Source organism: Carettochelys insculpta, chromosome 1 (assembly GCF_033958435.1).
Source record: "Carettochelys insculpta isolate YL-2023 chromosome 1, ASM3395843v1, whole genome shotgun sequence".
Classification (NCBI taxonomy): Eukaryota; Metazoa; Chordata; order Testudines; family Carettochelyidae; genus Carettochelys; species Carettochelys insculpta.
The window spans coordinates 47602112-47616991 of record NC_134137.1 but is presented as its reverse complement, the minus strand read 5'-3'; the positions used below and the strand labels follow the sequence as shown (position 1 = coordinate 47616991).

Sequence of the window (14880 nt, the reverse complement as noted above, 5' to 3'; positions counted from 1 at the left end):
GGAAGGAGCCCGAATGATCCTGATAGTCCCAACATGGGATCGACAGCAATGGTTCCCCCTACTCCTGCGCATGTCGGACCGTCCACCGATGCCTCTTCCGGTGGCGCCGGATCTGCTCACACAAGCCCAGGGGTCCATAGTGCATCCGCACCCCCAAGGCCTGCGACTACAAGCGTGGTTAATCCATGGCTCAGCTCCCTAGAGAGCACATGCACAGAGGAAGTGCAGCAAGTCCTAGAAAGTAGCAGGAGGACTTCCACCAGGAAGACCTACAAGCAGAAATGGACTCGCTTCACGGCTTGGTGTTCTACCAAACAGCTGGCCCCCCTTTCGGTGCCTATACCTGTAATATTAGAGTATTTACTGGACCTCAAGAGAGGAGGACTCTCACTATGCTCGTTAAAGGTCCACCTTGCCGCCATTTCGGCGTTCAGACACGAGGAGGAAGGGCACACAGTGTTTGCCCATCCCATGGTTACCAGGTTCCTCAAAGGGTTGGTAAACCTATACCCCCCTCGGAAACCACTTCCACCTTCGTGGAACTTGGACCTGGTGCTTAACGCACTAACGGGACCACCATTCGAGCCCTTGGCCACGGTTTCCCTCCGCCTCCTTACGATAAAAACGACCTTTCTTCTCAGAATTACATCAGCTCGCAGGGTGAGTGAGCTTGTGGCAGTTATGGCAACGCCACCCTGCACTGTTTTTTCCAAGGAGGCGGTAACCATACGGCTGCATCCAGCCTTTGTTCCCAAGGTTTCTTCTGAGTTTCACATTAATGAACCTATTGTTTTACCCTCGTTTTTATCCAAAGCCTCATAACTCTAACAAAGAGGCGCGCCTACACTTCCTGGACGTGAGGAGGGCGCTAGCCTTCTGTGTAGACAGGACCAAGTCCTTCCGGAAAACGGATAGACTCCTAGTCTCTCTCGCTCCCAAATCGAAAGGAGAAGGTCTCTCTTCGCAGAGAATCTCGAAGCACATCGTATCCTGCATAAAAATGTGTTACGAACTCAAAAAGACTCCTTTATTGGCCACTCCCAGGGCTCATTCCACTAGGGCGGTGGCGGCATCAACAGCCTTTTTCAAGGGCGTTGCGCTAAAAGACATTTGCAGAGCGGCGACCTGGTCATCCTATGACACCTTCGCCAAACATTACGCCCTTCACAGGGTATTCCAAGAGGATACCCGTCTCTCGACAGCGGTCCTCTCGGGGACAAGCTGCACATAATCCGATTACCCACCTCCTATCTTGGGTTACTGCTGGGTAGTCACCTATTGTGGAGCACCCATGGGGACACTCGAAGAAGAAAGACAGGTTACTCACCGTAGTAACGGTGGTTCTTCGAGATGTGTCCCCGTGGGTGCTCCACTACCCGCCCATCCTCCCCGCTTCGGATCTCTGTTAGTGTTTTGCAGGAGCATCCGAGGCGGTTGGTCAAGGAACTGGCGGGGACCGGATCGCGCACGTGGCCAGGAGTGCGCAAGGGAGCGGCGCGCACCGGCGCATGCGCGGTCCGGCAGAAACTGCTTGGAAGATCCGATCTGCGGCGCCGGGCGAGCCCGACACCTAATGTGGAGCACCCACGGGGACACATCTCCAAGAACCACCGTTACTACGGTGAGTAACCTGTCTTTATTAATTAGCATTAACAACTGAGAAATAGTTTGCAAATGACTGAAATTTATGAATTCGTGAATAAACAAACACACGTCAAGTAACAGAATTATTGTTTATTTGTAGTTTGGTTTTAATTATTTTTGCTAACCATTTGTACTATATTAATGACGGTCTAGATATATTTTATAAAAGAATTATGTCTTAGTAAGAGAGATTACTGTTAAAACTCTGCCAACTAATGGGGAGAGGCCTTGTATGATATATAATATTTATAGGTGAGCAAAGTTCTGCTGTGTGGCAAACTTTCTGGAAGTTTACTCCACAGATGCCTTAAACTTAAATATGCTGTTTTTACAAAGTAAAACTTCATCAGTATGTTAAAGCCATTACAATATTTTGTTTATGTCTTTATGAAATAATCTTTTTACGTGATTATAATCTCAAATCAGAAATAATAAGCAAAAGAGAAAGTATAATGAAGACTGACTCAAATTCTCGTATGTTACATTGAAGCAATTCTATTGAAGTAAATGGAATTGCAATGATATAGCTGAGAGCAGAACAGTGCTCTTAGGGTGCATCTACACTAGGAACTAACTTCAAAGTTAGGCACTACTTCAAAGTAGCCAGCAGAGAGTCTACAGAGAGAACTTAACTTCAAAGTAAGGAGCCTAACTTCGAAGTCCTTACACCATTCCTGGGAATGGTGTAGTGCCCTAGTTTGACGTTTAACTTAGAAGTATGGTATTTGTAGATGCTCAGCTTCAAAGTTATTTTTGTAGTGTAGACACAGCCTTAATGGCAACACCATCAGCATTTATTTAATATCATAAATATGAGAACAGTGTGTACGTAGCATGACTTTTTCAGCGTGGTCATTTTATCTTCAAAGGACTGTCACTTTACAATTCGTGGAGGCAGGTTAACGGAAGATGGAAAATACCAGCTCCCTGTTGTTGTTCTTATGCTGAGTCTGCCCCATTCTGCTAGGAGTTCACCTACATTACTAACGCCTGGCATGATGGAGAATCTATTCCATGAAATGGGACATGCTATGCATTCTATGCTGGGACGAACTCGATACCAACATGTGACTGGTAAAACATCAAGAATAGTGATTTTTGTTATTCTTAAAAGTTTGGATGAATAATTTTCACTTGTTAATTTCTGGAAGGAACGAGTATGTGTTTTTTTTGTTTTGTTTTTTTTTTAAATAACTGACGTATCATGAACCCCGTAAACTGGTTGTTAGGTAATTTAGTTTCCATAAAGTTAATTTAGTTTAGTCCTTCAAACTCCATTTTAAAGTTAAGTGTGCAGCTATAGAGTATTCCCTTCTGCATGGTTTATGTATTTCTCAGCCTTCTATACTATTAAGGAGTCCAGTGGCACCTTAATGATTAATGATTTCATTCTGGCGTAAGCTTTTGTGAATTGTAGCTCACTTCATCAGATGCATAAAGTGAAAGAAAAAGATGCAGATGGTAGGGGGTACAAAGATAGGAGTGTTACATCAGAGCTAATTCAGTCAGCATGGATGTGGATAAAATAAGAAAGCCTAAACTGGAAAAGCACTTATCATAATGAGAGACCCATTCCCAGTTCCTATTTAGACTCATTCTTATGGTGTCAACTTTACATTTGAATTCCAGCTTAGCACTTTCATGTTGCAGTCTGTTTTGAAGTTTTTTTGCTTGAGCATGACAATTTTAGGTCTGTAACTGTGTATCTAGATTAGTTAATATATTCTCCCATTGGCTTTTGTATGCTACCATTCTTGATGTTTGATTTGTGTCCATTTATGCTGTTAGTCATTCTGGTTTGTCCAAGGTACATGGCAGAAGGGCATTGCTGGCACATGTTGGCCTGTGTCACACTAGTAGATGTGCAGGTGAATGAGCCTCTGATGCTACGGCTGATGTGATTAGGTCTTAAGATAGTGTCACTAGGGTAGACGTGTGGACAGAGTGATGAAAGAATTTGTTCCTAGGATTCTTTTGTGGGGTGTGTAGTTGCTAGAGATTGTGTTTTTCGTTGAGGGGCTGTCTGTGAGGACTGTCCTGCATCCCAAAATCTGTGAGAGCTAGGGGATGATGTGTTGGAGAGGTTTTAGCTGGGTGCTGTGGGTAATGGCCAGTTGCATTGTGTCACTTTCTTTGTTCGGCCTATCCTGTTAGAGGTGATTTTTGGATACCCAGCTGGCTTTGTCATTCTGTTTCTTCACTTCCCCAGGTGGGTATTGCAGTTTTAAGAATGATTGATAGAGATCCTGTAGGTCTTTGTCATGGTCTGAGGGACTGGAGCAAATGTGATTGTGTCTTAGGGCTTGGCTATAAATGGATCATGTGATGTTGTCTGGCTGAAAGCTGGAGGAAAGTAGGTAAGTGTAGTGATACTTTTCTGGAATAGTGTTTGTTACCATCACGTATTTGCACTGTAACATCTAGGAAGTGGATCTCTTGTGTGGAGTGGTCCAGGCAAAGATTGATTGTGGAGTGGAAATTGTCATCAGTGTAGCATGAGTGGAGGAGGAGCAGTTGGGTATGAGAGCTGAGGAAGCGTTGTTCTAAGTCAGCAATAAAAATATTGGTGTACTGTGGGGTCATATGGGTACCCACAGCAGTGCCACTCACTTGAAAGCATAAATTGCCCGCAAATCTGAAGTGATTGTGTGAGAAAAAAGTCACAAAGCTCAGCAACCAGCTGTACCATGATATCATGGGTGACACAGTACCTTGCCAGCTGGTAGTTCCTCTTTGCATGTGGGTGCAGAGAGCTTCTATATCCACAGCACCCATGGTACTGTTTTTGGCAGATCACTGATGGACTGTAGTTTCCTCGGCAAGTCAGTGGTATCTCAAAGGTAGTTGGAAGTGCTGATAACGTAGGGCCTGAGGGGAGGAAGTATATATAGCTAGACAATCCTGCTGTAAGAGTGCCGGTGCCTGAGATGATGGGCCAATCAGGATTTCCGAGTTTATGGATCTTGGGTGGGAGATAGAATACTCGGGGCTCTGAGAGTATGTCTGTGAAAATTTGTTCCTATTCTTCTTCAGGTAGTTTCATGAGTAGATGTTGCAGTGTCTTTTAATATTCCTCAGTGGGATCAGAGGGTAGTGGCCTGTACAATGTGGTGTTGGAGAGTTCATAACCTGACCTATTCATGATGAGTACAGCATCTTCTTTGTCAGTTTGTTTGATTACAATGTCAGAATTGTTTCCTAATACTGTGGATGGCCTTGAGTTCTGCACGGCTTTGGTTGCGGAACAATTTGATGCTTCTTGTCCACAATTACAGCCTGTGGACATTGGTGGAAGCACTCTTATGTAGAAGTCCAGTTGGTGTTTTGACCATCAGGCAGAGCCGACGTTTCTTGGAGCAGTGGCAGGATTGTTTCTGTGGGAGAGTTCATTGTTGAGTGGCATGGTGGAGATATTCCCTGAGCTGGGGATGGTGATAGTAGGCTTCCAGGTCAGCACAGAACTGTTATCATGTGCATGGGGGTCAGAGGGCAGAAAGAGAATCGACAAGAAAGGACAGACTCTTTTGCTGGACTAGGTGTGTAGCTGGATATATGAACAATATTGTTAGGTGAGTTAAGGGTACCACTGGTATGGGCCCTTCTGGCATGTAGGAGTTCAGATAGGTTAGTGTCTTTTTTTTTTTTTTTTTTCTGTAGAGAAGCAAAGAGTGTGTTGCAAATAGCTTGTTTTGGTTTTGTAAAGTCCAGCCCCGTGGAAGTTTTTGTGGAAACTTGGTTTTGTATGATAGTCTCCAGTTTTGAGAGCTCGTTCCTTGGTCTCCCCCTATTTGTTGTACAAGATGGTTATCAGGTGATTGTGTTGTTGCTTTGAGAGTTGTGGTAGAATCTCTCAGTGTAATCTGTGTAGTGTGTCAAGTTTGTATAATCTTTTAAATTTTTTTAGACTATTGTGGATCTCTATATCATAGTGAAGTTTTTAGTGCCAAGTCTATGAAAATGTCATGTTTCCAGTTAACCCCCCATACCTGTTGAGTCACTTTCTCTTTTCACCAGTTTACTGTCTTGACTCTGTTAGCACATAGAAAAAGTATAGCAACTCCTGGCTTAATGTTCTTGAAAAATACCTCTTTAAGTGAAAGTGTTAAGTGTGTCCGCTTTCCCATAAGAATTATAATTATAATGATTATAATTTATGAAGGTTGGTTGACAGAATCAGGGGATTGCTTGCTCCCCAGCTAGAATGCAAGGCAGGAAGAGTGGGGTAAGCCTCTGTGCCCAGATCCTGCTCCCTGGCTGGAATGCCATGTGGGCAGATAGAGCAGGACAAGCCAGACAACCTTACAATGAAACTTAGCACAACTTCAAACAAGTATCTTCTTTAAGACATCCATGACAGGGTGCAGTAACTGAAGACCCTTTGGGATGTTCCACAGTGTGCCACTGTTACCCGCCTTCATGCTCTCTGGAGTTTCCCCACCATCCTGTCCTGCTGAGCTTGGTCTCCCTCAGGCAAGGCATGGAGTTGAAGTGGCCACCACTCAGTCCCCCTGCAGTGCAGTGCAATGCAGGCATTGTTTAACCACAGCTCTGGGTGGATGCAGTTCTAGGGCATCGCACCCAGGGAATCAAGTCCCAGAAGGGATCAAAGCCTCAAATAAACTTGTCTAGCAAGACTGGAGACTGAAAAGCAGCATGCTCAGTCCTTGGGATGGGATCGTGCACAGGAGGAAGAATGCCTCTTGTTGGTCTCCAGAACAGTGGTGTTCAAACTTTTTTCTTGTGACCCAGTTAAGGCAAATTGTCGGTCTGGTTCCAGAGAAGTAGCCTTGTTAGTCTGTTTCAGCAAAACCAACAAGGAATCCACTGTTTTATTAGGGATCAATTGTTAGTCCTTAAGGTGTCACTGTACTCACTCCTTGTTGTTTTTTGGTAATGTCTGCAACCCAAAATAATTATATCTGTTGACTAGAGTGTAGGCTTCAGGATGGAGTTGGGGAAGAGGGGTTTGGTGTACAGGAAGTGTTCTGGGTTGGGAGGCCCTCAATGGTGGAGCAGAGGATTGCGGTGCAGACTTACTCCTGGCAGCTCTTGGTCAGCAGTGCAGCAGGAGTACGAAGGCAGGTTCCTGCCTGTGCTGACACTGTAGACGGCACTGCTCGCCAGAAGCAGCCAGCACTAGGTTTGGTTCCTAGGAAGAGGTGCAAAAGCAGCTCTATACACCACACTGCCTCCTGCATCTCCCATTGGTCAGGAACCAGGCAGTGGAATGGAGAATCAATGCTGTCTAAAATTGCGTTTCGGCGGTTGACTTCTGTGTCTAATGTCGACATAAACTTATACTCCAGAATGACCATTGGCGGGGGGGTGGGGGAGGGTGGGTAGGAAGCAAGCTTGGTCCCCACCGCCCTGACAACCTTGGAGAGCTGTGGAGCAGCCAGCAACCCGTCTGCACAGCTGACCACTGTCCCAGGCCAGCCCCAGGGAACAGCTGACCGCTGGGCTGCACAGTCACTGAGTGCCCCCCGGCCAGTTCCCAACCCCCTGTCCTGACTCCTGTATCCCACACACCCCTCATCCCAGAGGAACTTGAGTAATGCCAGGTAAATCATCTGGTCAGAAATAAATGAACGTGAATAAACAGACTTCTTACCAAGTCACATATCACCTGACGGGCATACAAGGGGATAGTGCATGCGGGGGTCGGGGGATGAGAGCTCCTTTTTATTGTTCTTTTCAGACTCCTCCAGTCAGCACCGGTGTATTGGATAGCAGCTGCCAAACTTTGACCCTGCTCTCACTGTTGGCAAGCAGAGCAAAGTCCTGGGCTTGTCTAAGCTGATTGGCACATTGTATGCTGCATTTCATATTTGCAAACAGTTGAGAGTGTGTACATAGCTACCTCAGCTGTCTTGAACTTAGGGCACTAAAAGTTGCAGAGTAGATGTTCCCAGTTGATTTCAAGCCCAGATTTTGAGACCTTCTTCTCTAGTTACATTTCAAAGCCTGGGCTCCAGCATGATCCAGAATACCTGCAGTGAAATATTTATCCCTGCCTTGTGAGCTGACTTGGGCCCAGTTTGCTCAGCTTCATGGTGTTTTACTGTGGTGTAGAAATGCCCTGATATACATGCAGTGAAGTTTGAGGTTGGAAGTGATCTTTGCTTTAAGAGGATATTGCGTCAGGGAAGAAGAGAGCTTAACAGTGGGGTCAGGAGTGAAATTAAATAACTGATCGCTTGGTATCCACGACTCTCATTTATGTTGCAGCTAGTTATACAGCTTCTGATTCATTAATGTTTCATTTTTTTTCTAGTACCTCTCTATTGGCATGTGGTATAGATGACAGAGCTAGAGTGAAGGTGTTTGGGAGAGAGGGAGTAGATTTGGTGATTGTGCTTTTTAAACCACCATCATGTGACTGCAAAATGATTACTTCTGCAAGTTTATTTAGAACGTCTTTTGAACCTGCAAAAATGCTTTCACCTGAAGAAAGGCTAATATGAAACAGAGATAGATGAGCTCAGCAAACAGATGGGAGATAAGAACTATGCTTGGGAGTGGGATTAATGCAAAGTTTGTTTTACATTGTGACTGGATTTAGGTTTAAAACAATTAAGAAGATACTGTGTTTTATCTTGGGCCAGATTGGCTGCAGTTTGGTTTACTTTAGCAAGGTGTAGTCCACAGCTTTATAAAGTCTCTCACACAGCTATTCAAATAGTTTTTTACTTTGTGATTTATAATAAGATGTGAAGGTGAAGAAGAAGAAGAAGAAGAAAGCTTTTCTGCCAAAATGTGCAGTAATGGTGCAGAAATAAAATACTGCCTTGAAAAATGAAAGATTATTACAGTTCACTAAAATTCTAAGCGAAATGCTAATGAGTTCTCAGAAAGACAGAATTGTGTGCTAATGTAAATAGCAGTGTACCCATATTCTTAATCTTTTCCTCCCCTAGGGACCAGATGTGCTACTGATTTTGCTGAAGTTCCCTCTATCCTGATGGAATATTTTGCAAGTGACTATCGAGTAGTTAATCAGTTTGCAAAACATTATCAGACTGGCCAGGTAGGAAAAATAAACCTACAGACTATTTAAAATATTAACAGATGTGTCTGGTGTTGCCTGGCTCTTCAACTGAAGTAATTCTTTGAAAATAAATGAAAAATATACATGTTTTCAATGACAGTATTTTTCAAAAAAGAAAAAAAATGAATACTAGAGTGAGGCATCAGGGATGAGAAGGGGCAGTGGCTTGGTCGCTTAGGGCAGAGGGTTAGTGACGCTCAAGGCAGGGGTGGGGTTGCAGAAGTCAAGGCGGGTGAGAGGTGTGGTAGTTAGGGCAGGGGTCTCAGGAGAGGAGCCTGGGAGGTGGGGGCAGGGTTACCAGGACAACCTGTGGTGGTGAGGTTGATGCTGCTGTGGCAGCAGCTCTTCCCAGGGGGCTAGGCAGCACTCCACAGCCAGTGGCTCCTCCTGAGGGGGCTGGGGCTGCACTTACCAGCCAACAACTCCTCCAGGGAGGGAGGAGTCAAGGGCTGTGTGCTTGCTGGGTTGGGGATGGGACTCTGTCAGCTGGCCTTGGCCTCCAGCTGTTCCCCTCTAGCCTGCAGCCTGTAGCGGGGCAACAGGACTCTGGGGGCAGCCCTCAGCCTGCTGCTGCCCCCATGGCCTGCAGGTTCTCTGGGGTCTTTGTTTAATGTAGGTTTGGTCTAGTGACCGCCCTGTTCTGAAGCCTGTTGGGAACATGGCAGTGCTGTGCAGACTAACCTCTCCAGCTTGCACCTCGTCTCCGTGGGCCCTGCACTGGTCTTGGGCAGGGCAGTGCTTTCAGGGCTAGTCCCAGCCTCCGGCAGCTCCCTTCATCCTGCAGCCTGTTTGGAGGGGTACTCCAGGACTGACCAAGCTCCAGGGGCTGCCGCTACACCTCCAGTGCCCCCTGCAGCCTGTAAGTGCTCTGGAGCCAGGGGGAGGGAACCAGGCTGTGGAGTACTACCCCTTCCTCCTGGAAACCCTCCCCACATGCCTTGTAGGCTGTTGAAGTGGGGGTGAAGCTCTGGAGGCTGCCCCTAGCCTACAGTGGGCTCCCCCTCCCCTGCAGGCTGTTTGTGTGGGGGTGGGCAGGCTCCAGGGGCCGCCCACCTCCAACCTCCCTCCCCAATGGCCTCCAGCCTGTCTGGATGGAGAGCCAGGCTGTGGGCATGGCCCTGCCCTCCACAGCCTGCATGTTGTCTGGGGAGGGGCCAGGCTCCATGGCCTACCCCTCTCCAGCTGCCCCCTGCAAGCCATCTTGTGCAGGCAGCCAGGCTCCAGGAGGCTGCACCCCTTCTAGTCGAATCTCACAGTCTGCAGACTGTCTGTAGGGGAGCCAGGCTCTGGGTGTTGTTCCCTCTCCGGCTGGCCCCCAGTGACCTGCAGGCTATTGGAGGTGGGGGAGGCTTCGGTTTGATGCTGCTCTCCAGCTGGGCCCCCACAGTCTCCAGATTGTCTGGGGGGCTGCCCCCTCCAGCAGCCCGCCTCACCACAGCCTGCAGGCTGTCTGGATAGTGCCAAGGTTTTGGGGGGGCTGCCCCCAGCCTTCAGAACCTCCTTCCGTGGCCTACTCGCTGTCTGGGGGATGCCCCACCCTCCAGCGGTCCCCTCTGCAGCCTGTAGGCTCTCCATGAGGTGGGTGGGAGAAAGGCTTTGGGACTGGGGCAGAAAAGCTACGTATCCCATCTTTGTGGCAGGCAAGGTGGGGGAGCCGCAGCCCTGCTGGCCTCTCTTGGTGCTGCAGCTGCCCCCAGTGGCCACTGTCAATATCGCATCCCTCCTGTATGTGCTCCTCCCTTTTGCCTCTCTTATCCTTCTGTCCCTCCTTTCCATGTTCTGTGAAATCCTGAGATTTCAGGTGTTTCCCACCTTCTGGGCACATCCAACCCCTGACCTTGGTTTAAGTTAGGGTAAAAGGAAGCTGCATAGCAAATGTTGTGGTCCTGGCTCGTATGGTTTATGAGGAGTTCTTAAACAAACAAAGCACTGTAGCAGAAAAAAAGTGCATTCAACTTCATTGTGAAGATTTCTAAAAACCCTTTTATCCACGTGTTAGGCATGTAAGGGGTGCCAATAAATGAAAAGTGACGGCTACCTAAGAGGGAAGGGTTTGGAGTGTGGGTGGAGGGAGGGGCTCCATGTGCCAGTTGAGGAGGGCTCACCTCTGGTAGCCCCTGCAAGTAGCTTCCCATCCCTGCTGCTCCCAGCAGAGATGCCACCAGGCTCCTATGCTGCTTCCGCCTGCAGGAACTGCCTCCTCTCCCTCCCCCAAGCTCCAGCTCGCTATGGTTCCTGGCCAGAGGACTAGTAGCCATTGAGTCAGTGCTCCAGATGGAGGATGGAAGGAGTGGGCCTGCACAGCTTCCTGGCCATGCCTCCCTAACAACAGCCAGGATGGTGAACCACTTGTGGTGGCCGCTGAAAGTGATCGCTCCCCCTTCGGGCACCCCAAGATCCTCCCATGCTTTGACCCTCTCTGCAAGACCCCTTCCTGACCCAAGCTCCCTCTCACCGTGTGTCCCACAGCTCCTATTATGCCCCAGTCGCCTACAAGCCCCACACCAACCCCACTATAAACTAATATTTCTCTGCAGATCAGAAGTGTCAGTTACTGAGCTTGCAGGTTGGTGATGTGCAGGATAAAAGGGATTTTACTGTAGTAGGATGGAATCATTTTAGGAATTTATAAGGAGTGATTGTTATATTTACTTAGCCAAAATATAGCGAAGTCCTTTCAGTGTACTTGCATTTGTTTAGTAAGCCTGCTACTTGAATGCATTTAGACTTGAAAGCTATTGTAATTACACTAATTGGTATGGCAACATTACATCTCTTAAATTAGTACATATTCTGAGTATCAGCGAAAGCATGCTCTTCAGTTCCACAGACTTGAGTGGCTGACGATCTTTCAACATGAGGCATTTGGAAATTTGCCAGATCATGCAAGACAAGTACCTTTTTAACAACCTGATCCAAAACCCATTGAAGTCAATGGAAGAAGTAGGCTTTGTATGTCCTTAGACATTTTGAAGTAAAACACTAGTTCAAAAGGCTCCGTGTGTAACATGTTAATTCCTTATCACAAGTCTTTAGTCATATTTCCAACACCAAAGATTTCATTCTCAAGCTTGCTAATTAAGTGTGAAGTTAGGTTTACTCATTCAGATCAAAATAAGTTTATTGAATTTACTCCTATCTTACTCTTCCTTAGTTAGAGATTTATGAATAAGGATAAGTACAGAAGTTTTGGCACATTTGTATTGGTATATACATGTTTTCACTCTGTTAACCCACATAGCATTTTCACATTGCAGCATGCCTACAGAATCCCATCCCTCATCAGTTTTGGATTCCTTTGTGAAAGTTCACCTGGTGTTTTTGTTTGTTTTAGCATAAAGGCCATGTCTACATGGGCACTCTCTGTTGACAGAACAGAGCTTCTGTCAAAAACTCGCAGAGGTCTGCATAGCTAAGTTGTGCTGTCAAGAGTTTGTCGACAGAAGTGAGCCTTTAATCAGCAGAGTTATGCCTCTCCCCATTGAAGTACAACATCTCTGTCAACAGTGTGACAGTGTAGACAGTTCTGTCGATAGAGAGGGCTTCCAGTTGCTGGGCAGCCCTGTTTGCAGAGCTGCCATTCTGCTGTTCTGTCACCAGAGGGCAGTGCAGTCGGGCAGTTCTCAAGTTGTATGTAGTGGCAGTCTGTTGATGGGTTCTGTTGAGAGTTCTGTCAACGGTGACTTCTTTTGACAGAAGCTGCCCATGTAGACATGGCCAAAGTGATTCTGTGTCAGGCTATGGCAAGGATCCTTCTCCATAAGCAGAGGAAATTAGAAGAAAACACTGAGTAGGACAGAGTGAGCGTTGCTAGCTAGCTGTTCGTGCATGGTAACAAAACTCAATTTATGCCATTTCAGAGATACTAAGCCATAAACAATAGATCACAAATCTCTTTCAGATGTTTTTCAGCCAAGCTCCAGTGTAGCTTAAGTATTGCAGTGTGTTGCATCCCCTGTGCTGATCTGCAGTTAATTCCACAAGGCAGGAGAGTATTACATAGCATGAGAAATTCTCAACAGACATCTATAAAGTCATAAACATTCAGTATTATATTTCAGCAATATGAGAATAGTTGGGAATATTTTGTTGTGTGCTTCTACAGTAACTTGTTAAGGTTAGATAAAATAGCTTGTGTAGTAGCTATTACAATTGAAATAATTGGTGAGGTTAGCTCTCTCTGTCATGTCTGATGTTGCTTGGTGGAGGTTTCCACTGCACTGAACAGTATTATATACCTTAATAAAGTGGTGACCATCTGCTTCCATATAGGATACTCACTAATTCTGTTGAGGTTTGTAGGAGTTAAGCATGCTGAGCTCCGGTGTGTTCATCATTTGGTAGATTTTAACCCATATTAACCTATTATTGAAATAAATATAAAAATTGAAAAATGATACTTTCTAGCATTCTCTAGAAAGATTACATATAGTGTTGTATAAGTAATGTCAAATTATTTGATTGTATGTGAATTCACAGCATTAGCACATTTGATGTTCAGGGAAGAACATCTGAAAGAGTTTTGTGTAACATCATTTACTGCTTTGTCTTCAGAATGGTTTAAATCTAGGCCATATTTCATTGCAGTGTATGAGCTAAGAACCAGGCATTATGTCACATCTAGCATTTTCTTTGAACTTTTTTCTGTTTTTTTGTTGTGGATCCTTGCCCTTGTATGACACAGAATTATTGTAAACCAGGGAAAAATTGAAATGAGTGTACATTAATGAAGAAATTCAATCTTGTGAGGAGACGAGACTGAATTAAGCTGTAAGATTAGGGATGGAGCCCGGAGCTGCTGTAAGACATGCATGGTTTTGGACGACTGTTTTTTACTGTTATTGTCCAAAATTTAGATTGTATTTATAAACCACTGTTTAGAATCTTGATAAATCTGTCGTTCCTTTCTTTAGTCAGTCTTCAGTGATTTAGAAAGCTGGTATCGAAGATTTATCTCTTAGATTTCCATCAGAATAAATCATAGGAATTAGGGAAAATATCCATTTAGTACAATAGTAGCCATCACTAACAGCTGCTTTATTTAAGCTTGTAAAGAGATTCTGTAATAAACCCCTGGTTTCACGTACTTCTTACTTCACAAAAAATTGACCAAACATTTAGGACTTCAATTTTCCATCCTTGGTCTCTGCCTGAAGGTGACATTTTTGCGAAAAGTTTGAGCAATGTTCCCTTCAGCTGTTTGATTTTTGTGAGGATGAAAATAAAATCCACTTTATCCGTTATGAAAATTATTCTAACCACGCTCTTGGGGGGAAAAAGCACCTGTGGTATAAATAGCTAAAGTGTGAAACTTGGCATAGGCATTAGCACCAAATTTGTTTCTTACACCAGTTGTTCCCAACCTTTTCAGTAACATGGCACACTTAAATGAGATGAACCATTCCATGGCACACTGACTTTTTTCAGCTGAATTGATTGCTTATAAAGGTCACATTTGCTATGGTTACAATCTTACTAGAGAGGCTTGCAACATAGTACTGCATACTAGCTAAACAAGGATCAAATGCATTAATGTTTCAAATCCACCACAGAATAAACATTTTATACTTCGCGCACAGGCACATTTTCAAAATCTACTCAACACCAAGCTAGGGATGTTGAGTAAACAAGTAACCACAGAAAGCAGGCTCTTCTACCTGCCAGCCCATTGAAGTTGGGATGCAGCATTTAAACCACATCCCAGCGCCATCAGGCTACCACCCTCCACCTCCTTCCACCTTGCCACAGCAGGGAGTGGGGATGGGCTCCCAACCACCTTGTTCAGGCTGGGAAGCAGCATTTACTGCTTCCTGGTGCAAATGGGGTCCTGCAGGGTCAGTATTTAACCTCATTGTGGCTCTACAAAGATCCACCATGGGGAGAAAAATTGACGAACTCTGTGCCACCTTGCTGCTTGAACCCCAGCTGGCGTGGTGTGGCAAGGTCCAGCCTCTGTGTGTAAAATCATTCACCCCATGGAACTGGCATATCAGGAATCAAATCACCCTGTTGGCAGCTTAACCAAGTTAGAATGTCTTGGTGAATACCTCAGCAGGTGTTCCAACACTGACCAGGAGTAGTGGGCACTGCATGATTCAGTAGTGAGGAACATCTCCACTCAAAAAGGTGTCCCCACCTGGGATCTGTTCACTTCTCAAGCAAATAAGAAATGCAATGTATAGGTTGTG

The 14880-nt window shown here is 45.6% G+C and overlaps 1 protein-coding gene across 3 annotated transcripts in view; it reads left to right on the top strand.

The window, feature by feature from the left end:
• MIPEP (mitochondrial intermediate peptidase) overlaps positions 1 to 14880 on the top strand; it is a 118418-nt gene that overhangs the window by 52552 nt on the left and 50986 nt on the right. For all 3 annotated transcript variants that reach the window (XR_012644127.1, XM_074985580.1, XM_074985589.1), the window contains exons 13-14: positions 2514 to 2718; positions 8562 to 8671. Coding sequence is in view for 2 of the 3 variants with exons in the window: in XM_074985580.1 (XP_074841681.1) it covers positions 2514 to 2718; positions 8562 to 8671 (315 nt within the window). In the remaining variant the exon portion in view is untranslated. The remainder of the gene's footprint in view (positions 1 to 2513; positions 2719 to 8561; positions 8672 to 14880) is intronic.